This window comes from Rhynchophorus ferrugineus, unplaced genomic scaffold (assembly GCF_030347505.1).
Source record: "Rhynchophorus ferrugineus isolate W39M unplaced genomic scaffold, kcgeb_rfMv2 rfM10, whole genome shotgun sequence".
Classification (NCBI taxonomy): domain Eukaryota; kingdom Metazoa; phylum Arthropoda; class Insecta; order Coleoptera; family Curculionidae; genus Rhynchophorus; species Rhynchophorus ferrugineus.
Genome location: NW_027472589.1, coordinates 13,249,769 through 13,276,935, shown reverse-complemented (window position 1 = coordinate 13,276,935; position 27,167 = coordinate 13,249,769). Strand labels below are relative to the sequence as shown.

Sequence of the window (27,167 nt, the reverse complement as noted above, 5' to 3'; positions counted from 1 at the left end):
ATCTATGTTACAATAAAATGTAATGTACAATAAATATAGTAAACATAAACAATGAAAATTAAGACAAATATTAATTATTAAGTAGTAATTGAATACAATTAATTCTTAATAAATAAAGGCAAACCATTGTTATATATTGTTAAACTTGAGGTATTGGAAGACTTTTGCGTTTATAAAAGAGTTACTATAAAATATGTTATTTATCTAAAATAATTTGCAAATAATTTCTTAACTAAAATCTGAAAATAAAACTAATGCATACATCTTGATATTTATGAAATTGTGGTTCTTGAAATTATATAATTAAGAAATATATAAAGAATATTTCTCATTATTAATAAATTAGTAAAGCATGTATTAAAATCCGACATAAAAAGACATCAAGCGTAAAAATTGCATAATTTGTTTCAGTCATCGTAATTTTTTAAATAACATAATGCGGTTTTTGTTACAGGAATTGTGTAGAGCTGTGCTTGCCGCTAGAAGAAAATCTAAACACTCCTTACTCGAACGTATGTTGGGCTCAAAATCTTCCAATTTAAGACTCTATGTGAGGGGAAAAAGTGACAGTGCCTTACCAAAAGATTGACACGAAATTTTTATAGGTTATATATAGCAAGAAAACAATAAAATGTGTCAGAAATGTGTTCCATTTAAATATAATAATATGTTAAATTGATAATTTTAGGATAATACTTGAAATTATTAATTTACGTAATTTAATGTCGAAAAAAAATCCCCAGTAGTTAAATATTAAGAATAGGGATAATAAAATATAATGTTCTTGATACTTATTTTTGCAGTAGATCCACTATTGCTCATTGATGATAATTAAAATGTAACCATAACCTAAAAACTACACAGTATATATAAGAGCAGTCATTATATTAAGTTTCCATTTATTAATATTAAGTTTGTTTTAAGATTAAGAGTAGTTTAACATATACTATCTTTCCGATTATTGTTACAAAAATATTTCCTGCAATAGAACTATATCATGCAAACCAATATTATTCTAGTGATAATTAATATATTAAGGAAAATAATTAACCATAGCAGTGTTGATATTGATACCATTTTTCATTCAAGGACCATTCGTTTGAAATGTAGAAATATATGTAATTTGTACTTTAATTTTGAAATTATTATTTCATTTTATTTTTCTTCAGTTCGTGTTTACTGTTAGACAGAATGTTACTCCACTTAGACAATAAAATAAATGTAATAATACATTATATAATTATTTGTACCTTGATATATTTAATATATAGCCTTATAATTTAACTTATTATACGCTGTTGGCATTTATTTTCAATATAAAGTATGTTATATCTGTATAGTCTATTCAATAGTAATAAGTAAACTGGATTACAGAAGTCGGATGTTACATCACTGCAGCTCCTTCCTATGTTAGGAGACCAGTTCAGAATGCCACCCTGAGAATTATACTGGGAGCCTATCACACCAGCCCGGTTGAGAGCCTTCAATGTGAGGCAGAAATTCCATCAATTGGATCACGATGAGAGCTCCTTCTCATGAACTATGCCAGCTCATCCAGATTTCATCCAGAGCTGAGTCAGTTAGACTACTTCCTCTCTAACAACCTAGACAACAACACTACAATAAGAAAGCATACAAGTCCGTCATCAGTATTTCGTGGGATTTGGAATCGACTGAAAACAACAATACCTGCTACAGTCAACAGGATTGATACAATACCACCCTGGACCTACTCCAATATATCTATAGACATATCCATGAAGGTACTGAACAAAGAATATATTAGCTCATCCCTAGTAAAACAGCTCTTCGCCCAGACACTTGAGGAGAATTAAACATATCATTTCGCCGTTTATACGGATGGTTCTAAACAGGGAGATTTCGTTGGTACCGCATACACTTCGGGGCTTTTGGAGGAGAACTTTTGGCTTCCTACAATTACTAGCATTTCTTCTGCGGAGCTTTTGACCACTTATAAGGCCCCATCTGACCTGGATGGACTGTCGGTGGGCACATCAATACTTGTGGTTCAGACTCAATGAGTTCTTTAGACAGTCTGATTTCAGTAAAGACAATCCACCCTCTAGCTATAGCTATCAGAGAGCTACATACAACACTGGAGAGGAGGGGAGTAAGAATAAATTATCTACGGGTTCCCTCTCATAGGGGAATTCCCGGTAACAAAAGAGCCGACTATCTGGCAAGCATAAAGGAAGATTCAGTCAAACTGAGCGTTCTATTCAGTAAGGAAGACGCTAAAACACATATAAAAACTATATACAAAAAATTGGATCAACTAAATTGGGATCTCCTTATGGAAAATAACAAGTTGTGGGAAATCTAGGGCGATTTTCACCAATCTCCTAATATTAACAAACTCAACAGGTTCCAATTGAGCATCCTTGCTCGGCTGAGAATAGGGCATAGCAGACTAACGCATGAGCATCTGTTAAAAGGAAGAAATCCTCCACAATGTGGCGAATGCCAAACACAACAGAGCGTCAGGCACATCCTTCTGGAGTGTGAAAAGTTTGAGGTACTGAGACGGCAGCTCGGAATGCCAAGGTCATTAAAACAACCGGTCTAACCCAAGCATTTGGATATGCTTTTCAACTTTTTAACGGCCACCGGATTGATACACCTTTTGTAATTCTTCTCTATTGTAATTTGTATAGTATATTATTTTTTAATGTCATTGTCATTTTTGTATACTTTATTTAAAATTACATTGTAACTCGACCCTAAATACCTTTAATATCCATTACCTAATATCTGTATCGTTAATATCCTTTAACCATTTACATCTGTCCTTGTCATCTCGAATGTTGATTTCGAGAAATGACCGATTTATTATCTTGTAATTTAAGAGAAATTGAAATTAACATGTTTAGCGAGAAGATATTCCATAGATCAAGAATATGTGATTACTGCTCTCAATAATTTAGCCAAGTGGTGATTTCGATACCCGTAACAAAGAATGTCCTATCAACACAGAATTTTTCAAGATGAAAGGTGGGAAGAATTCAAGATGAATCAAGATAATGTAAGGAGATCACTATACGTCTTCAGCATTCAGCATTAAAAGGAGACTGCTAGTACATTAGTCCATTAAAAAAAACTGGTAGTTGCTACAATATTGAATGTAAAAGTGCTTATGATTATTCAATTTATGTATGGATGAGGTTTTCTAATCATTAATCTCAAAATATAAACAGCAAAATAGTGGTTAAAATTAGCGTTGGAAGTATCGACTGAAATTAGTAAAAACAGTAGATAGTCGCAAAAGAGTCGAACTAGTCGGTAGTAAAAAAACCAGCGACTGAAATTAGTAATTACCATTTCAGTCATATGTACGAATTCCTATCCGTACTAATTTTCAGCGAGGAAAGGACGAAAATAATTGTTTTATTTTCTGTGCTGTAGGGATCAGTTAATTTTAAGTAATTCTAAATTGGCAAGTGGTATCTATGCAATAATGATCCCAAATATATAAAAATGTTATTTTAATATTCGGATAGTAACAATGACGTAATATAATAAAAGTTATTAGTTTATTCCAATATGAGCTAACTATTTATGTATATATTTCTTTTTGAACTTTCTTTGTTAGAGAAAAAGAAATATATAATTGCTGTAATTTATTACATTCAGAATAACAGCGTGATTATGAATGACGTAAAATTAATTTTATTTTTATATATTTGACTTGATTGTAAAGAGGAATGGCCACTAAATACTTATATCGTATTTTCTCAATCAATCTTTATCGACTAATTAACCATCGCACCCTTTCAAAATACAATAATAATTTTATTTATAGTTAATTTTATTATTAGGAATATTATAGTTCGTTGAAACATGAATGAAAGTAGTTGGATTGAACAAACATCGAGAGACGTCGAAAATCGGAAAAGTCAATCAAAACAATATTCAATACGTGCCAACATAACATAAATCCATTCAAAATTATTTTTATATTTGTCAATCAAAATGTTGTTCTTTTTACCTAATTACATTAAGAAATAATATTGAAAAATAGAATTTCAAAATACAGCTGTATTTACGTACACTATATTACACGTTACACTATTATTATATATTAAAATAGTAACTAAAACAGTCAACAGTAAAAAGTAGTTAATTACTAAGCAGTCGACAGTCGTTTTCGGTCAATAGTTTCTAACGCTAATTAAAATATATCGAAAATAAGAAACATGTCAAAAAATAATCCTCATCTGTTCTTGACCCAATAATTTAAAGGGCCGGCTCGCAGAAGGGCCCGAAAACATTCCCTCGTAAATTGAGGTATGACCCCAATTTGTGTCCGACCATAAAGATTATAATTTCGCAGCAATCCCCCGGCGGATTTAACGATTCCATCGCGTTCTCACGATATCAATGCCGATGCCAAAAAAGCAACGGCGCGGCGATGAAAACGACATTAATTAACATAGAAGAAAAGACAAAATAGAACGAGTCACGCGAAACATGTTTAAGGAGAAAAGGAAATGCAAGAAAGCCGATAACAGAAAAGCGGCGCTACCTTTCTTGTTAAATTGAATGCTATCGTTTGTACTGATAGGTCCTTTAGAAAGTTTTGTTTAAGTTAGAGTTTGGTGAATTTTGTACCTTTATTTACATTTATTTGTACCTTTATTAACACCATATACGTATGCATTCGTCATTTACTTTAAGAGGATTCAAAATGTTGATCTTCTCGATCTTAATAAGTAATTAATTCAACAAATTTTCTACAAACAGAGCTGCCGCATACCCTTTCCGCATTGACGTCAACTATTAATATTATTAACTTTAAATTCAATTGGTTTAAGAGAAAAATCTACGTAACAATATGAATTTATTGATGACTATTATATATATTGATGTTAAAATATTATTATACTTTGGCTTAATTCGGTTTTTTATAATTTCGTATCATTTCTTATTCACAATCAGTCCATACCTGGCGCTACGGAAGACTGTTGTCAGCGCAAACAAGCTTACCAATGACGTCAGACCCGGAGAAGCAGATATTTTCTCTCCCACACGTGCCATCTTAAGCAAAGCAAAAGCACATTAAGCTTGTTAAAATTCACTGCACTAGTAAACACATTATTTCACGCCTTTGGTAATATATGGCCAAATATAAGCCAAAAAGATAATTTTACCACTGTTAACACCTATTGCTGGCCATTTTCTCAGCAATACAAAATTGCAGCAGGTTTTATGCACATCTTAGCCGAAATAGTTATATTCAATAATGACTGGCTATTTTCGACTGTTCAAATGTTTGATTCATCGGCGGTTAATTACCTCAAGTTAACGACGAAATGTGATTTTCGTTATAAAATAATATATTGATGTCATCAAAAGTTAGAATCTGATCAATACTTGTTCAATGACTAATATGCAGTAGTAAATTACTAAAAAAGATTAAAGATTTTTTCACAAAAATGTCTAAAATGCTAATGGTAAGCTTACTCATTAGTAAGGTTTGTGAAGTTAGTCAGTAAAGTTTGGTCATTACCAAATCTCTATTCCATGAAAAGCACTATTTCTAAAGCCTTTATCAGCACCACTCAGTATTTTGGTGTAAAACCGCTGAATAATGTCCAGATGGTTTTTCTTGTGATTTTCTGTGTCTCCATATCTGGATGCCATATGCCTCTATGTGTTTAAGAAATGATATATGCAGCAGTGCTTCATTCAGCAGAGCAAAATATATCCCAGATAGCTAATATATTTTTCCAAACTTAATATCCAGTTCTTCTTTCTTCATATCTACATGAGCCTTCCAGTACAACTTCGCTACCAGTGTCATTCTTAAATACTTTTCGGTGACAATTATATGTTATTTATTGTAATAGAGATCTGTTTGGTCCAATTGCTAGTGCTAATGCTTTGTGTAGACAAGACCAGTAGTGATGTTTGCACTTTCATTGCTGCTTCCTCGTGGTCTTGAGATACAGCCATTATAGCAATATCCTTAACAAAAGTAGCTATTGTACTAGTAAGTAGCAATTCAACATCAATAATGCCCATAAGGTACACGAATGGTACTAACACAAAACCCTACGGAACTCCCGCTTGAATTTCTTCCAAGTTCGAATTCCAAAGGCATTCAGCAACCTTCAGGGTTAAGCATGAGGACTAAAAGATTGTAACTATTCTGAAACCTGCCTGGGTAAAATCTAGCTTAATTTAAAATAGCCCCTCATTGTTACCCATACCTGATCAAAAATCAGAGCCACATATAGAAAAAAGGCAGAACAAATTCGTCTTTTATCAAATGACTTTTGAATAGTATACATAAATTACAGATTATATGAATTTGGTTCAGAGTTGAGTGTTTTTCTCTGAAGACAATATTATGTTGTTATTTTCTAAGAAACCCTTATTTTTTTAACATGCTATATTTCCAACAGCGTATGAAGGATGATTTAAATTCCGCAAACAAATGCACAACTCCAAAGTTTACTACTATGGGTACTTACCAGGCTAATAGTTTTCTCTGAAATTATTGTGTTAAATTATGTTTATATCGAAAAAAATTACTCATTCTTTTCATATAGCTAATATCAAGGTGTTCTTGATTTGTCACCCCGTGAATGAAATTTGTTTTGGTGAACATAATAAAATATTATTTTTTATTATTTGAGACATTCTAGACTCAGAGTTTACATTAATATTAAGTGCAGCTGCAACACACAACAATTTCTTTGCTAGAAAATGGGGGAAACTTAATATTTAATGTTATCGATACTTACCTCTCTGACACATTTTAGAGGAAAGAGGGCCCCATTAGTTAGGGATAAGAGATGCTTCCTGTTCGAAGTAACTGATTAAGAGACGGAGTTCATTACTATTTAGTGAATTAATTACAAATATTATCCTTTTCAATCTTATAACGCCATCTCATATGGAATGATAAGATCTATTAAACATATTAATATATACTCTAAGAAACGTCATGCTAATTAATAAACAAAAACACGCGATAATAAGAAGAAAAGGAATATTATTTGTTGTTTCAATTCAAGACAGAAGATCAATTTTCCGTGACTGCGAAAACTTTATTGTCTTCATCATTGTTTTAATTAGTTCGGGTTCTTGTCGCCACTCCGCTGACTTTTGGTTGCCGGTCGTTTAGATTATAAAAACGCTATATTGTCATTAGCTTCGCTGACATTTCATGGTAAACAGATAATTGTAATCGTTACGTGCAAACGAGTCATATTTGTTTATCTTTATGATTATTATTTATTATTTTATTTATACGCTTCGTTTATTTATTAACCTGTTTCATTCCAAGTACAGAAAATAAAACAAAATTGTATTATTCGCATATAATGTTGTCTGGAGGTCTGCAAATAATATAATGAAAACCTCTATCATATCTACAAAAGTCTTTATTTCATTTATTCGTCTTTACCTGATATAAAAATATGACATGTAGTGATAACGAACTATTTTATATTAAAAATACTACGGGAAAGCCCCAAAACTCAATTAACTTGCATCAACATTTCTCAACATTTTAATTCTTCAAATCGTTATATTTTGATTGTAATAATTTATAATTAATTAACTCATTAGGAGTTAATCATTTGGAGGTAATCTTCTACTCAAAATATCGCATTCATTATTGCAGTTTGAGAGGAATTGGTTTATTAATTCGACAAATCTATATGGTTTAATTTAACCAATGTATTTGGGTTTCAATTTAGAGATGTTGGGCTAAAATTTTATTATTAACCCACTTTGAAAAAAGTCCAAAAAATAGACCAACTGTGCCATATTATTGCAGAGATGATCCCTTTTTTAGTTCATTATATATATATATATATATATATATATATATATATATAAGGAACAAGATCCACAAATGGACTAGAGACAGCTTACTAGCTCGAAATTTACTCATGTTAATTTTGCGCTCTGGCGAAAAGCGGAAACATAATTATATCACTTGAGAGATTCTGGATAAGTGTGAGGGTAAAAAGAGACCAAATTGTCCACTTTATAAGCTAATATAAGTTATAGCGTATTACAAGCTAAGTATAAGATGAGAGAATAGCCTCCTCTACATGTGCCTTATCATTCACTCTAGCTCAAGCTAATCCAACTTAATTTTAAATTGGAATATGCATTCATGCCTCACTATTCTTGCTTGTTAATTGATCCAAGTACAAATGCCAATTTTAAGCCATACTAATGCTAATTTATGAAGAGTGTGCGAGGCTTTAACATATATGATTTCTAACTCATCTAATTTAGCTCTAATATCAACAGTTAATGCAGCAATGTGTCTGGCGAATATCAAATCGATTTATTTCGATTGTATTTTATTGATATTTGTAAAAGCCCCTATTGACGATATTCTTTTCACTGAGATTGGACAAAGTCAGACAGAAATATGACGTTTATAGAAATAAAAATATCTTGAATTTGTATACAATAAAATATCGTATTCATAGAAGTACAATATTCAGTTGGATACCACTTCAATGATTTCCTACAGATCTTGAATCCCATATCTGATATGAAATACGAGGTTGACTGTCGCATTTTTAAGCATGCTGTCAAAGCTGTCATCCCACAAATATGAATTATTAGTAAAAAAGTTAAAATTAAAGTATGATAAGTTAAGAAAGAAAAAAATCCCAATTATATGGTTGATTAAATTAACAATTTTTGGTAATGTACCGGAATGTGGAAATTTGGCAAAATTTAGTTGATATTTTCTTACTTCTAATAAAATATTGGTCCATTTTATAACATATGTTGCATATTACTATATTTTAGTAAAAACACCAGCTTTCATCTTTTAGGCAGTTTTGTAACAACTACCGTAAAAAATATTTCACTTGGCAAAGTGACGAATACATATCCATATTGAATAACCCCGAAAATCATCAATATATTATGCTGTCATAAAATCGATAATTGTACAGACAGATGGCACAGTGATTTGATTTTCCATCTGACCCATTTCATCACTGGTTATGGGTGTTTTAATCAATATCTGAATCCCTTAGATTAGAATGAAACTGCATGAAGGTTCAGTTTATAACGTTGACTTTCGAAACCACGATATATCACTATTTGGAACCAAGTCTGTGCTACATATGTTAACTCGAACTATCGAAAAAGAGACAGGACTAAGTTAATTTCCTTATAATCATAGTATTTCTCGCGACTCCACTTTTTATCTTTAATCCTTGTCTTAATGAATTTGACACACTACACCGTTGGCTATTTCGCTTCCATGTTCTGATACGGGAAACGCTATCACGTCGTTAACATCGTGAGGGTTTATTGGAGAATGCACGACTCTAATCCTTAAGGCTACATGCCGGCGAAAGTGTCAGTTAGATTTACGATTAGTCCTGTGTAAGTTCTATCGAAGAAATAAAGTGTTCCACGTTCTAACTACAGATTTATGGTTGCTAATAAAAGTTTATATACAAATTATCATTCATTTAATGTTATTTAAAAATGGTGAGGGCGCTCATTAATAATTAATAATTAGCTAACTTATAAACGTGTGTTAATGGAGAAAAAACGTTAAATATATGAAGATTCTTCCTTACCATAATATTTATTTATTTGTTTATATTTTATATCGGCTGTTTAGAGCCGTGTACAAATTTAGTTACGATAATAATTAATAACAGAACGCAAATGTATAAACATAGAGAATATCAATAGAATATATAAATAAATAAAGATGAATTATGTAAACGGACAATGAACTTAACATGATTACACAGAATAACAGTTCATTGAAAAGTTCCAGGCCTGACACATAGATGGCGCTAGTAGAATTAAATCCATATGTTTTTTAGTTAGCCCTAATCCTTAAAAGATACGTATATAAATTTGGCAGCTGTCGGATTATTAGTTTGTGAATTATAGCACTTTGAGTGAAGCAACTTTTGTTCTTGTAAAAAAAAAATTATAAAAAGGAATTTCGCGTGTTGATAAAATATTGCTTTTTAAGGGAAAAAATGCAGTTGAAGCAGAAACTTAGCTTGATGCCGAGTTTCCGGATACTGCCCCAGGAAAATCAACCATCAAGGATTGGTATGCTAAGTTTAGACGTGATGAAATGAGCACCGAAGACGGTGAACGCAGTGGACGCCCAAGAGGGGTTGTTACCGACGAAAACATTTAATAAATCCACAAAATGATTTCGAATTACCGCAAATTGAAATTGAATGAAATAGCAGACACTCAAAAGATATCAAGTGAACGTGTACATCAAATCATTCACGAATATTTCGGTATGAGAAAAGTCTGTGCAAAGTGGGTGCCACGCGAGCTTATTTTTGACCAAAAACAACGACGAGTTGATGATTCGGAGGAGCGTTTGAAGATGACCAAGCATAATAAACCCGAGTCGATATGTAACAATGGATGAAACATGGCTCCATCATTTCACTCCGAAGTCAAATCGACAGTAATCCGAGTGGACTGCACACGATGAACACGCACCGTGGGCAAACGCAACAGTCGGCTGGCAAGGTTATGGCGTCTGTATTTTGCGACGCGCATGGAATAATTTTCATTGACTACTTTGGAAAAGGAAGGGCCATCAACAGCGACTATTACATAGCGTTATTGGATCATTTGAAGGACGAAATTGCCGAAAACGGTCGCATTTGAAGAAAAAGAAAGTGCTGCTTCATCAAGACAATAGACCGCGTCAAAAATCCATGAATTGGGCTTCGAGTTGCTTCTTCATCCACCGTATATTCCAAATCTGGTCCCCAGCGACTTCCTGTTCTCAGATCTCAAAAGAATGCCCACTGGGAAGAAATTTTCGTCGAATGACGAAGTGATCATGAATGAAACTGAAGCCTATTTCGAAGCAAAGAACAAATCGTACTACAAAAATGGTATCAAAAAGTTGGAGGGTCGCTATAATCAGTGTATTACCCTTGAAGAGAATTATGTTGAGTAAAAAAAAAACTAATTTTGCCAATAAAATGTGTTTTACTATAGTAGGCCGGGGACTTTTCAATTGACCTGTTAACTTATAAACTTAACATAAGAAATAGAATGAGTAGTGCAAGTAGTGTACGTTGGCTACAGAGCAGGCAACCCAGTATTCGGCTGGAGTACACCTGCGGCTGCAAGGTAGTTGGTGGATCCAGATTGTTTAATTGGACCAAATGTTCCATGGAAGTCGCTGTCTAAGAGGTTTCTACTTGCAGCATTCAACTAGTAAATGTCTGACACTCGGTAAGGTTTGTCACTCAATATTCATAGGAGGTATTTCACCTTTTAACAGATATTCATGGATGAATCTGCAATGCCCGATTCGTAGTCAGGAGAAGAAGCTCAGAAGTCTTCCAATGTCTCGAATATAAGGATTTTGGTTTTTCATAATTTATTGTTAGTTAGTTGGTCCCAATATAGTTGGGCCAGATTTCTAAAAAGGGTTTTACAATGGGACTTGATATCACCCCTCCAATAAAAAATCTGAATCGGGCCGAACCCTCTTCCCTTCCCGCCAGGTAGTGGGTATCTCATTATCCGCGCTTCCCTTATGAGAGGGAACCCACAGATAAGAAATATTTGTGACGCTTCTTGTTGTGGTAGTTCCCCGATGCTCTCTACCAAAGAGTGACTGAATGTCTGTGCCGATCTGAACCACTCTAGGGACCTCATGGAGTCCGTGACAATTACTATTTATCTAATATCTGGTTTATTTTGAATGAACAATAAAGCTTTATATACTGCCAGTAGTTTAGTGGTGAAAATACCAGTCTGGGAGGGAAGTTGAAAATGCCCCACCGCGAGCTCCGATGTAAAGGCTACTCCAACATAATTTTCTTGCTTAGAATCCGTCTGTATAGTCAGCCAAATAATTGGGATAGCTTTCAACATAGATCTGGCGGATCTTTACGTAGAAATCGCATGGACTAGCTAATAGGTATATTAGCGTAGTGCCATGGTGATATTCTGTAGCCCACTTAAATGAGGTTGGGACTGCAAATGACAGAACTACCATAATAAAACTGGTAGAGAATATGTAAATGAAACCTAATATAACAACCACACATTGCTTCAATATTTTAATCTCCATATTCATTAAAATTATAAATGCCTTTTAGAATTTTTAGTGGGCAAATATTAGTAAATTAGTAAAAATAAATAAATAAAAGGTAAGTAAAAACCAGAGTAGCTAAATAATAATAACTCATACAGTTGTAAGAAGAAACGAAGAACGATTTAATGAATTTTCACGATAATGTTGCAAATAAAACAGAAAAATAATTGACACGAAAACAAATGAAGTCCAAAACTCTAGTTAGCCTTTATTTAGTACATTGTATTCTCTATCATTTTTAACTTTTTTCAGTAAGTATCTATAAATTAAATGAAAAAAAAAAGGATTCATAGTTATTAAAATTTTAATTATCTCATCTTACTTATTATTTATCTCAACAATTCTCCAATATATAGATTTTATTGTGTTGATTTTCAAACACAAAATAAACTTAATATTCATTGAACCCAGATATTTTGAATTGAAACTATCTACCCGAATGGCTATTAAGTTATCTATTCAATCCAGTATACACTCACAAATTTTAAAATAACTAAATAATTCAATCCAATCGAAAGAAGAAAAATTCTATAAAGATGATGGACCTACATTATCTGAAACATGAGCAAGGTTTGTAACTTCAATAGGAATATACCTCGATTAAACGTATATTTCATCGAATAAACAAGTGAATGTCAATGTACGTGCCCCTCAAAAAGGGTACAATCCTATTAATAATTAGTCAGTATAAAATATTAATTTATATTTGTAATTATATTTGGAAAGTTGTATATGATTACTTTTATGTATTCTCGTCTGTCATACATGTTAAAAATCACCGAAATATGGAATAGATCTAATAATATTAAATATTTTAGAGATAAGTGGAGTTTTTCTATATTCCACATTTTTATCTCACGCGTCCAAAACAAAGTTCTACCAAAGCTTATCGGTGCTACGTAACCAACGGAAAGCTGCACGATGACCTCGAAATCAAATTTATTTAAGAATGATATAAAAGATTTCGCCTTAAAACATGAAATAAGATTGCTAAATCACAGCAACGTGGAAGCAATACAACAGGTACTGGACAACACCAAACCACAGGCACTTGTATGGTGTATAAGTCCTTCCTTGAAAATTAGCTTAAGTAGTTTAGTCTTGTTAGTTCTGTTGCTTGGAATAATAATAATTAATAATAAATAATTCAAATATATTTAATATTTTTTGAAACAAAAAACTTATCTATAACAAAAAAATTTTTAACAAAAAGTTTTTCTGTCGTTATAAGTCAAATGATGAAGACATTCGATCTTTTTTTTTGCAGCGTAATTAATCTAAATTGGCTTGCAATTATTTTTCCTAACGAAACTAATTTTCCCTTCAAATACAACACGTTAATCTAGATTAACTCAATTTTTTTCTGTAGTGCAAAAGTAAAAGGGAAAAAAATCAATGGACCGTCCAACGCAAATTATGAAGTAAAACTCCTAATGGCCGTAAACCTCACAATTCCTGCCGGATCCGCATCAGCTAAAAATAAAAAAGAAAATATAACAATATCAAGCCCCCGGCACGCCGGTTCATCCCCCTCGGCAGTCACCCGCCCCGCCCCCCGGATCGGGTCCTCTCGACGCGGACCGGCTTCTGCGCCCTGATACGGGCGTCGACGACACAGCATCCCTCTGAAAATTTCAGTGCGCCAGCATCAAGGGCACACGAAAATGGGGGGAAGATTTTTGTTTTTCGTTTGGTTTGTGACGGTGCTCGATTGTTTTTACAATGGACTCTGCAGCAGCATGGGAGAGAAAATCCCGCTCGGTGAGTTGGACAGACTGGTTATCGATTCGAACTTAAGTAATTTATTAGGTTATGAGGCGCTGAATCAGCAGGAAATGCATTGAACGCATAGAAAAAGTAACTACAGTAAATATTTCCAAGTGAACTTGATAACTAAATAGTTATAAAATAATTATATCGATAAATATATGACTATACATACATATATTTTAAAAACAGCAAGCAAAATCTCGTCTTCTAAATGTGCTGACTGTTTTGTGGCTTTTCATAGCCACAGTCTTTATATTTGAACAAAAGCCCTGGTCTTCTCTTTGCCATTTTTCCGAGGCTGACGTCTCTTTGTTTTCTTTTACTCTATCCTCATTTTATTTCGAACAATGGGGGTCATTATTTCTTCTATATTGTATACACCTGCTCGTTTTTATTGTATTTGAGAATTTATAGTACAATACGCGTGTTTTGATAAATAGTGGTGACAGAATAATAAATAATGATTTAGAGGAATTTTTTTGTAAGTTCCAGGATTTATTGTGATTGATTGATTTTGTATTTCTTTTTAAATTTTTTAGGAATCCTAAAATTTTAGGTTAAAAATTAATATGTCCTTTTAAATTATTCTAATACTAATCATATTTTTTCGTATCTTCATAAGAATAAAAATACCTCTTAAAGTGTGACATCGATGGTAACAAGCGACAATCAGACAGACCATTGTCAGGTGAATAAGTGGGACTTATTTAAAGGTTTTCATGTAGGTATTAACATATTTTCAAACCACCACTAACAGAACAAAAAGTGTGAATATTCTATTCTTTATGAATAACTTTTGCAATTTTACAACACTGAAATTTTGACTAAAAAGCACCAAAACAAAGTGGTTGAATATCTAAATGTCGAGTGGTTCGCCTTTTAAATTTTATTTTGATGGCACCTTAGCATCATTCTGTAGAATATTTCTTTGCCCTGTAACCTTAGGACATATTTTCAAACCAATATGAATACTATATCTCCAGAAGTTTAAAAACAAACCAAAATTCGATGGCTTTCAGCAAAAGTATTGGATTGAGTAAAACAGGAAATACGGGACTGCAGAATTTTTATGCAGTGACTCGCAATTCCTTAAATTACAAATAAAATGCAATAGATATTATTTAGACGCCAGAAAAACCGCGCCATTAAAGACTACTCAATTTTTATCACAAATTTTAAACAGAGTTGATAAAATATTGAAAAACGTTATCCGTCATAAACTTACTTGTTCTCATTTTACACAGAAAACATAAATCTTGGGAAAGAAGAACTTTTCTCCCTAAAAATGTACAGCCCGTTGATCGACTCATATATACAATCTTTATAGCTTGGTTGGAGCAGTGGTAAAGGCGACAGGATCCTCCTACCGTCGAGATAGTCGGGGATTCGAATCCTGCTGGGATATGGTCGTAATTTTAAGTTTGTGATTATCCTTAAGCGAGAGTGCAAAATCCGACAAGGAAAATGATCACAGTCACGCCAGTAACCAGGCTGGATAAGACCGGATATCTTCTGGGATTGTCTCAAAGTTGGTCACTGGCCCGTCGGTAGGTTTAATACCGAGTACCGTGGTTCGGAGCCCACGTTGAACTGTAGGTCACTGGACTTGACTTTATCTGGATAAACCTTCGTTGGTAAACGGATACCTTAAAATATTTTTAACAAATCTTCACAGGAAGCATCTCCGTGCCCTACGATGTCATGTGTCGCTATCAACCGAGGAACTAAGTACTATTAGAATGCTTCCAAATATTTTTAACGCTTTTCAGATGTATGGGTGAAAATTATCTTTCTTTGTGTGTGCAATTATTGTATGTTATATGATTTTGGGGCGTCTATCACAATATTTTGGCCATTATTCCTTAAACTCAGTTAAAGGTTTATAGTAGATCATATGCCGTTCTGACTCCACCAAATACAGATTGGAATAGCAACGTTGATGGTTCGACGAGCTATATGTCTCTATACTTTTTTATCGGTATCGGTTCTATCAGTAATCCGATACAATAATACCTTTCTCGTTCCTTTCTGAAGCAAATGAAACATAATACAGTTTGGCGTTATATACATACATACATACATATATATACATACATAATAATATACATATAGTATAATTTTTTATATCTTTTGTATAATTAAGTTTTAGTAGATGTTGGAGCTCTTTCATAGCATTTTGTAGTAATAAAATGTAATAATAGAAATTGGATATATATATATATATATATTATTTATTTTATGAAAAAGCTATTTATGAAAAAGCCCTAAAAAAGAATACCTAGTTAATTGTACACTCAGGGTAACAACATAATTATGGAAGGCTATGAATCTTCTTACAACATACCTGATTTTACAAATTTCGTCATATATAGTAGACGTATTGAACTATGCTAAAAAATAGACGATGAATACTCATAATACTCATTACATTGGAATGTGTTTTAACGAAAATTGATTGAATGTTCATAAAACTCCTTAAATACTGCTTTTGTCATGACAAATAAGGAATTTAAAAAAACATAAATAAAATATACTTAATACAAGGCTACAAAAATAATGATCAGATTATGTTGTGACCTTTTATTACCACGCTCTTTATTTTGCAGCATAAAATCGTTGGTTGCTTTTGTCCGCTATTCCAGGCAAAACTTTCTCTTTTTTATTGTTATTTCTTTTTCAGCCTTCCAAAATAGTCATTTTTTATTATAGTAAACTTGATTAAATATAATTTAATCATGAAAAATATTCTAGGATAATATTATGATGTTGCAATAAGAATGTTGAATAATTCATAATATTTATAATATAAGATAATATGACATAATATAATATAAGATAATTAATGGTAACAATATGTAACAACTAATTAGAATCTAAAAATCCTGTTATTATCCGATATAATTAAGACATGATTCATTTAATATCTCTTAGAAATCTTAGAAAACGTGTGGAATTAGGTTTACTAATATCTTGAAGGTACTGGTAAGGTCCTAGTATGAAGATAAAACTCAGTTCAGAATCAGTTGCGAGTATTTAAAAGTATTTTTGGATCTATTCAGTATAGGATAAAAATTCTTTTTACATAGAAAAAAACAATTTGTTGTTTCATTAAGATATTCTGCCACATCAGAAGTTGAGAAACCCTTCATATCATACCTTTTGTAAATAATGGCTTTTAGTAGACCTCATATTTCTGCGTTCATAAGCTTATTGATGATTTAAATCAAGAATTGATTGTGAAAAGTGAGATATACTTTGAGAAAAATACCAATTACTTCAATAAAATAATATCGGCAGAGAAGAGCAGATATAGATGTATCAGTATTGAAGGAGAATATATTAAAGAGTTGAGGAACATAACAAATTTCTAAAAAATATGGGTGTCTTATCAGAAATAATCCGATTTATTGATATTCAGTAGAAACAAGATAAAATTGTATATCGAGACTCATAATAATCTAAAATATTTGTGATTCAAATCCACTCTTAAAAGAGATTAATAAAATATATATTGAAGATAATAAAACCGTCATACTAAAATAAAGATAATTATTCGGCAAAAATTCCTACAATATATATATTGTGCATAATTCTATTTTATTTCCAAAGTTGGTTTTGAAATGTAATATAAACAGAATTATATAGATTATAACAAGTTTCCTGGCTATGAGATTTCTCGAAAGATTTTTTTAGGATCTATTATCTCTTTGTTCTCTTGCAGTTCATTACCCCTATCCGCAGGCATGATATAAATAAGTACATATTAAATTGAAAACCTAACCAACTATTTAATAAAATAATTGTATCTAGTATGATAATTCTAATTTATGTAAATCAACAATTAAATCGCATATTAATTTGCAAAATATAATCAAATATTCAAAATATATATAATAAAAAATATATAATAAATATAATAAAACACTCTTAGTAAAAGGTGTTGGTATTTAATTAAATAACGATAATCATTTTACCGCAGTTCCCATAATAGATGGCGCTTTATTGTACTTTTTAATTAATTTTGTTAATTAGTACAACACAAATTGAAATCTGTATTTATGATAAATATAATATAAACAGAATTTCTATAGAACATAATAGATTTCTTCAAAAGATATCCCAAAAGATTTTTTGAGGATTTATTATCTCTTTGTTCTCTTGCAGTCCACTATCTCTATCCGCAGTCAAGATATAAATAAGTATATATTAAATTGAAAACCTAACCAAATATTTAATAAAATAATTGTGTCTAGTATGAGAATTCTAATTTATTTAATATAATAAATGGCTAGAAACAATTCAACCATTAAATCGCATATTAATTTGCAAAATATAACCAAATATTGAAAACTGATATCAAATTAGATAAATAATAAAATATTATAAATAAATATAAAAAAACACTCATAGTAAAAAGTGTTGGTATTTAATTAAATAACGATAATCATTTTACCACAGTTCCTAAAATATATGGTGCTTTATTGTACTTTTTACTTAGTTTTGTTAATTAATATAACACAAATTGAAATCTGTATTTATGATAAATATAATATAAACAGAATTTCTATAGAACATGATAGATTTCTTCACAAGATATCTGGAAAGATTTTCTTAGGATCAATTATCTCTTTGTTCGCTTTCGGTCCATTATCCCGATCCCCTGCAAGATATAAATAATTATTTATTATCTAATAAAAGAATTTATTTAATATTGGTATTGTAATTTATTTAATGTGACTGTTAGAAATGTTCAGCTATTAAACATTAAAACACGAATTAAAATTAATATTCGATTTAAAATATAATATATAATATAAAACTAATTATATTATTTATATAATCAGGCTTTTAATAATAAATGAAATTATAATCAATCCCAATATTGTTTAATAAGTTCGTGGAGTATCATCATATATTCATAAACTATAACTAAACACCACATCACAAATTATGACAAGACTTTAAAAACATTGAAAAGAATTTGTGCATCATTTAATGGATGGATTACCTGAGGCTACCACCATTATTCTGAACCAAAACAAGAGACTAGGATATACCGTATTTTCTTGTTCGTGAACCATATTACATATTATACTAATCTGATCCATACAACATATTCATCAGATTTAGGACATTCTACTAATTTTCTTTCGATTAATTGGTTGGAATAATTTTCTTATCTAATTTAAATTATTGTCGAATTTAAATTGGTTAAATAAAAGATGTCTCTCCATGTTTTTATTCAGATATTTGGTATTGTTTGTTTAAAAACTGCTATAATTGTTTCAGTTCCAAATTTATTGTGGAATATCGAAATTGTTCGAAAATTGCAATATTACTTATTAGATTACTACTTACTCCAGCTAAATTACAAAATGGGGACTACCTCCGAATTCAATGTTCCTTCTATGTTATTTAAATGTTGATGGAATAAAAAATAAAACATAATAACAAAGAATTGACCTGAACGTATCTGCGGATATGTCTCGCGCGATATAATAAGTGCTAAATAAACTCGCGTTAAACACGAATAACGACGGAATCTCTTCTAATGGGCAGATCTTGATGTAATTATTTTTTCAGGTGCAATATTTGAACAGGGAACAGACGACGTACAAACGGCCTTCAAATTTGCCATCTCCAATCACAATCAGAATGATTCGGGACGACGTTTCGAACTGCAGGCCTACGTAGACGTCATCAATACAGCCGATGCATTCAAGTTATCTAGATTAAGTAAGTCGACTAATATATTATTATTGCTAATATCGTTTTCTTTTTATTAACAACGATGTTTTCTACGTGAAAATGTATATGGTACTAACCTAGGTAAAACATATCACATAACTTATAAATATAGTCCATTCAATCAAAGTTTTTTTGTACATACAGTATAGTACACAGAATCATGCCGTTCGAGAATAGGACAATATTTTCCTTCTCATTTTATTCTAGTTAAAAAGAGACGCAACGCTGTCTGATTAGTTCGAACGCATAAACGAATGAGACTGTCAATGTCGTTCGGTTGTCAGACGTATACATAATTCTTGAAAGCAATAGTGATAACAGGTTTTAACTCTGCATAATTTACTATAGTTTTTAGATGTATTATAATATTAAAATTCATTACATTTGATACAATGTTTCTTCAATTATTGTACTTCAAAGCCAAACTGAAATAAAATTCAGAGTTTTCACGTCACAAAATTAGATGACGTATGTATAAAATAACTTTAAATAGACTATATGTTAGTTATAGTGCCTGAATATTCTCTCAAAAATTGTTACAATTTTATTACTGTTTTAATTTTATATAAGTGAGCAGTTGGAAAAGTCTGTGTTAATATTCATTATCAAATATTTTATTTAATTACTTATTTAAATTATTAAATTATTAAAATTATTACGATTTAAAAATGACTACACTAGTATATTTACAAATAAATATATGTAATTACCTAAAATTTCTGCTAATTAAAGTACCTTTGCAATTTAGTTTATTTTGCAAATAAGCAAGTAAATAGTTAACATAAATTTAAATCAATACAAAATGTAATGATTTACATCAAGAGAATAAAGCATCCGAAGGTTCGAATATTCGCTCTATCTGTTTCTTGATCGTAATACAATCTGTTGGAGATATGATCCCCTGAGAACTATAGCCTAAGCTATTATTGTTATTTACTACAGATCACTATTGCTATAAAACTCATTTACAGTCATGTTTCAATATTGTACATGCTTGAGCAAACAAGAATGAACTTTTCAAATCTCTAGAAAAATCTTGCAGTGTTTGCTTTTGTGGAGTTGGGTTACTGACCACTATTAAGAATCACTTTTATGAATGGAACTGATGCAAGATCATAAACTATTTTTAGTTAATATTTTATATATTGGTTATATATAATATTTAATATTCTATTTAGGTATTAACATATTTAAATAAATCTCAAGAATATGGCCTCTACGGATATGCAGAGCACACTATCCAATTAATATTGTGCTCACAGAACTATGCGCTGACAGTGCTATGTGATTTAATTTACAATTATAACGCAAGAGCTACTTCAGGTGCCTTCCATACTAGTTCACGTGAACGTCTAGGTAGTAAGACCCCATCATACCATTCTAGTCTCACAAACCTGAATCGATGTTGATTGGGAATGGCTTCGATTTTAGACGTTCGTCCAATTTAAAATGTTCGGGTTCTGTACATTCTTTCTATGAAGTAAACAAGCATTATCACTGCCCTCAATGACAACTGTAGTCGTATGGACTCTCCACGTCGTTCACGTAAAAATTTCCTGAGAGCTAGTTCAAAAGTCGAAGCATCTGAAAACGTTTAAAACATACTGAGAAGTCCTCATACTCCTAAGATAGTTGTTCTAACATAACTAGAAGCCTCACGACCGAATTCGTTGTTATGCACTATATGAATCGTTAATTACGTTGTTAATATCACGAATTATATGAATCCTCTTAATGTCATAAAAGCTACTCACACCTGCTATTTGTTTGGTCTCGCTCTCCTCGAAAAACTTGAAAATATAGGAGAAACATTTGTACATACACAGCCTTCATGTGGCAATAATAAAGTAAAGACAAGAAATTTTACCAAAACTAACTTAATCACAACATCTACTAAAACAACAAAATGCTATAATCTACAGCATAAATAAGAGGTAAATAATACAAAAGATTCTATTAAAAGAGAATTGCTCCCTATTTGTGGCTTCCACAACATAGAATAATAAATAAATAAAGCGTATAACCACATATACATGGGTGGACAAAATAATATAATAATCAACACATAAGATATACACAATATCCAACTAACTATACAATATAGAACACAATATTGCCTCCAAATCCCAACCCCTCCCATGCTTCACTGTACGAAGCAGGTAGCTCGAATCAGAGGGTTTTCGAGTCCTACGTACATGGTTTTCGAGTCCTACGTACATGGTTTGTAATAACCCGTTGCTCCAGGTTTTAGAAAAGGTCACTTCTTTCGCAGCCAGGCGTTGCCTTCCATTATGAATGATTTTGAAATCGCATCCCTTCCATGAATGTTAGCTCTCTGGTACTCCCGCAGTACTGTTTCTATAGAAACAATATTGCACAAGTTATTGAGTTCTGCTGTCACTTTTGCATTGGTAATTTGATGTTCTCTGACTAAAATAATTCTTAATATTACTCGGTTTTGGGTTTCGCTTATTATTCCGTCAAGGATGTATTATGTTCTTGTATGCTATAATTGCCGCGAATACTGTCGGTGGAAAAAAAAAACAAAGCATTTAATACACTGTAATGTAACCCACAAGACTTGGCATTTAAGCAAGCAAGCAATTAAGAGCAATAAATAAGCATGACATTATTTACACAAAAGCAGTGTTACCAACGCGCAATAAGATATACTGTATGGCATGGTAATCATATTATTTTGTTTATCCCCTGTAATAGATATAGTGCTAGGAGACTTCAAATGAGACAATAAAGAAATAAAATCTAAGAGAGATTTCCCATAGTTCAAATATTATAAAATATAGTGTATTGCAGTGTGTACGGTAGTGTACCTAAAACAATATAAAATCTGACATGGTACTTTAGTCATTACCTTAGTCATGCCAATAATAAGGTTGAATAAGGTTGGTTATCTTCCAGTAGTGCCTCTAAACTTCGTTAGTTATTAGGTCCAGAAGTGAAAACCCAAAGTGGCAAAAAATAATAATTTAAAATAAAATAACAGAAAATATACTGTAAATAAAAAACTTTCTCTTAAATTACCTTAAAATTACTACTCCATACGCATAGCTCAAATTAATTAACATAAAAGTTTTTACTGAATTTGAAATAAAACTACGACATATAATATGATTAACACGAGATGTCACTAACAAACAATTTGAAGTAAATTTTCAGTCCCATTAAAATAATTTAGTGGTTGCGTGTTGAAAAAAATGCCATTTTTGACAATAAGCTAAATTAATTAGGGTACTTCCAAGAAAAAATCACGCGCTCTGCTGGGATTGCTTGGAATAACTATCAGATTAAAATTTATTATGATATGCAGTAATGTTTTATGTGTTGGCCTTAAGTAACCCCGGCAAGATTAATTAAAAAACAGCACGAATTTGCTAATGATAATGATAATGATAGGTCTTAATAAATTTAGAGATTTGGGAACGAAAAAAATTACAACCGACATCTATATATATTTAAAAATAAGAATAAAGAATAAGCCGGCTTGGTGGCACAGTAGTAAAGGCGATAGGACGATCTTCCTACTACGATAGCCGCGGGTGCGAATCCTGCTGGGACAAGGTCGTAAATTTATGTTTGTGATTGTTTTAAAATTTGTGACTGTCCTAGGCAAAAGTCTAAAATCCGACAAGGAAAATGATCTCAGTCACGCCAGTAACCAGGCTTGCTAAGACCGGATGTCTTCTGGGGTGATTTCTAAAGTTGGTTACTTGTCAGTCGCTAGGCTTAATGCCGAGGACCGTGGTTCGGATCCCACGTTAAACTGTAGCTCCAGGCCAGATAAACAGAAAAAATATAAACAGACTAAAACCCATAGTTGGTAAAAGGAGACTTTAAAATATATTTAAAAAAGTATAAAGAATAAAATATTGGTAACAGAGTTAAAATTCAGCGACAAATATTATTAAGTTAGATGTTTTACTACAAGATATCAACATCTGATGTATAGACAATGTCTAGAACTCTTGAAACATTGACATTTCTCTATAAACATAAGATATTTAAAAATGATATGACCTAGAAAATTTCAACTGGAGAATGATAGAAAATGTTATTATTAATTGTTATGTTATTAATTATTACACTGTTACTAGTCGTTTCCATCTAACCTACAATTTGTCTTTATGCTAACTTAAATCTAGGTATATAACTAGGAGGGCCCATCGGCCCTATCTGAGTCTCTGATGAAATAATGTTTATACATGTAACTGCTGTATTTTTTAATATATGGACCTCACTACACAACACTACACAAGATCAGATGGTTTGATTCTTTTGACTCTGTGTCCTGTTCTGGTAACATCTAAAAGCTGCAATATTTCAATATTCTCACGAGAATGGAGTCTTTCCTCATGCCCCCTTGCAATTCTCTTGGTTTCTTGACTGACTGTGGGTATCTGAAGGTCTCGATGTAGGTAATCAGTCCTATAGTATTTGGGTGCAAACACAATACCTCTCAGGACTTTGTTCTTAAAAACTTTGTATTTTATTTATGTTACTTTTTGCAGAACACCCCCATAATTGAACTCCGTATGTCCATATAGGTTTCAATATTTGCTTATATAATAACAATTTATTATGTACTGACAATTGTGATTTTCTTCCTATTAGCCAGTACATTTTCCTATATCTCAATTCCAGCTCTTTTCTTTTGTTTGATATTTTTTTCTTGATTCTTTTTTTTGAGATATTTAGCGTTGTTGGTATATGGAATGGTAGTGTTATTTAATGTTATTGGTGCTTGTACGGTCTGATTGTAGGTGACCTGCATATGCACAGATTTACTTTCGTTAATTTTTATTTTCCAAGCTTGTGTCCAATTATTTATATTATCACAATATATTAATAATTTATTTAAATTTAAGGTCTGAAGCGGAATTTACGGGCGATATTCCTCTTAATTATGTTATTTTGTTTAATTTACATTTATTTCTTGTGCAAATAATAAAATGTATTAATAAAAATTAACATGGAAGATAATGACTATTAGTTAATATTGAAAGCTGATAGTTGATTCTCGAGTTCTCTCATTTACATCCTTGACGAAATTGTGATTAAAACATGGCTGCCAAACACTATCATATTCCAAGATCATAACACGCCGATACACACAGCCAAAAAGATCCATTTTTGGTTTGAGGTGCATGAGGATATCATCAAACATATTGCCTGGTCAGCAAGATTAGATTTCCTTTTTTTAAAACAATTGATGGATGTTTTGATAGAAGGATGGGAGAGCATTTTATTAGAAACTATTCAGACGCTCTATAATATATGATATAACTCGTAAAACTTGTAGATGTTAAAAAGGTTTTAGCACCTTATTAATAAATATATCAGGTCAGGTGTTCATATTATTAGGCCCATATCCTGTATATAATACGTTTAAAAAGAGACTAAGACTTAAAAATGCCCTAAAGAATTGGAATACTCTAGTTTTACTATATCATTGATCCATAGGATAATTTTTCAAGACTTAAACATTAAAAGATGCCGAGGTGCTGGACAAACTGCTAAATTTGGACTGACATTTAGCTTGAATAAAACACATATCTGTAAAATAACCAGGACATAAATAAAAGTAAGTGTGGTAACTTGCAAATAAGGCACTCATACTAATACTAATACATACTAATATAAGAATCTGTTACTAATATATATATATATATATATATATATATATACATATATATTAATATACCCTTTGGAAGTTCCAAAATAATAATCAATTAGTTCTGTTACTAAATCATTGTACTATTGCACAAGTATTGGTTGCAAATGATTATAGAGATGGGGCTTTTATTTCAAAAAATTGTTGTACTGAAAGAAGTATTTATTTTCATCTACGATATAAATATATCTATCCTTTTATAACATTATTTCTATAACAATTTAAATGTACAGGCCTTATATTCGGACCCAATAGTTTCATTTCATATTCTCCTCGTTACTTTTCCCCAATATATTGCTGAATTCCCAAAAGCTCCATTATCTGCTCGTTTCTTATATGTTATACTGTATGTTCACTCGGCGTCTTTCTTAAAAAGCAGCAGCTAATATCTTGTAAAAAATGATTTTCGTGATATACTTTAAGAATAAAACGATTGTATAATAAAATAGTAATATATACAGGGACGGACAAAAGAAAATACCCAATATTTATTCATTATCAAGATGTTAAGCCAGAATATGGATTAGGAAAAGCTGCAACACTTCACAGAATAGATTCGTAGAGTATTTGTATAGATACTATCGGTGTTATCCTATTTTAGTACCAAAACATTTGCCAATTCAATGATGTTAGAGATGGACTTCGCACTCTCTTCTCTAAGACTCACCAAAACTATTATGTAGAGGTCTGGCTATTATGCTGGACAGTGAAGATTATTGATGGTATTATAATACTCTTCAACCCATTTTATGCATAAACGCATTTGTTTTATGATAATATTACAGTGACAGTGCTTGGCAGCAATATGCTAGTTATTGTAAGAACTAATTAAGAATGTCGAGATATTCATTAGATACTGTCGCTCGTAAAAGCACTATAACCTTCAAGATTTGCCACGTAAACTGAGCAATACATACGCGTCGCATAATTTAGTCGGAAGCAGTGTTGCCAACATACAAAAAGAGTTAGTAGTCACAGTGTTCATATTATTTTATTTTATATTATCATTATTTCTTAATATTATTTTGTTTATATAACACGTGCATTATATAAGCAATGTTCAATAAAACGTCAATGGTTCAGTTTTCTTATATTCATAAACGATACAAAATGCGTCTATACCTTGATAACAGATTAACAATTAATTTAAAATTGGAAGAAATATTTAAACTGAATTTATAGACAAAATTTGTCTTATTTTTGTTATGATATTTCATTTACAATTATAGTTGTGAGGAAATACGTGGAAAAGTGCCAATTCTAGACTGATGCCTAACTGGAAGGAGCATATATTTATAAAAGGACTTGAACTTAAAATGTGATTTAAAAATATAAGACAAATTGGTTGACTTATTCTGGGTTAATCAAAATTGCCCTTATGTACCAGGTGTTGCTGTGTAATTAACCTATTAGGTGAGGTTAGTAAGTCAAATAATATACCCATAGTTCAGATATTTCAAATAAAACATGTGATGATATTCTCGATTCTTAATATTACGAATATAAAAAGGTCACAACACTCACCTAGATCTCAATGCCGAAAGTTATTAATGTTTATATTTCATGAAGAACTTTAGTTCAATCAGCACCTGTATTTGTACGGATCAATTCTAAATAACCGTGTATATTAGCAAATATTACTACATTTTTATTTGAAGTTTAGTTTCGTCTTAGTTCCAAGTTTGCCTCTAATGGCACTTTTTCCTTTTGATATAATTTTTATTCTGTATACTGTATAATTATAAAAAATAAGTAAAATTATTTAAAAGAGCCTAGAACGTAAAAAAACAAGGATATATCATAACTTAAGATTATCACAAGTAAGTTTTAACAACGTTATAT

General features: G+C 31.4%; 3 protein-coding genes across 5 annotated transcripts in view; 2 read left to right on the top strand and 1 right to left on the bottom strand.

Moving 5' to 3' along the window:
- LOC143204116 (ras-related and estrogen-regulated growth inhibitor-like protein) overlaps window positions 1–1,284 on the top strand; it is a 66,375-nt gene extending 65,091 nt beyond the window's left edge. The window contains exon 6 of the mRNA XM_076416583.1: window positions 455–1,284. Coding sequence (XP_076272698.1) covers window positions 455–589 — 135 coding nt within the window. The 3' untranslated portion in view covers window positions 590–1,284. The remainder of the gene's footprint in view (window positions 1–454) is intronic.
- LOC143204121 (uncharacterized) overlaps window positions 1–27,167 on the bottom strand; it is a 236,256-nt gene that overhangs the window by 205,179 nt on the left and 3,910 nt on the right. The gene's annotated exons all lie outside the window — the stretch shown is intronic.
- Window positions 13,758–27,167, top strand: part of LOC143204096 (glutamate receptor 1) — a 102,036-nt gene continuing 88,626 nt past the window's right edge. For both annotated transcript variants that reach the window (XM_076416556.1, XM_076416555.1), the window contains exons 1-2: window positions 13,758–13,879; window positions 19,472–19,624. In XM_076416556.1, coding sequence (XP_076272671.1) covers window positions 13,783–13,879; window positions 19,472–19,624 — 250 coding nt within the window. In that variant the 5' untranslated portion in view covers window positions 13,758–13,782. The remainder of the gene's footprint in view (window positions 13,880–19,471; window positions 19,625–27,167) is intronic.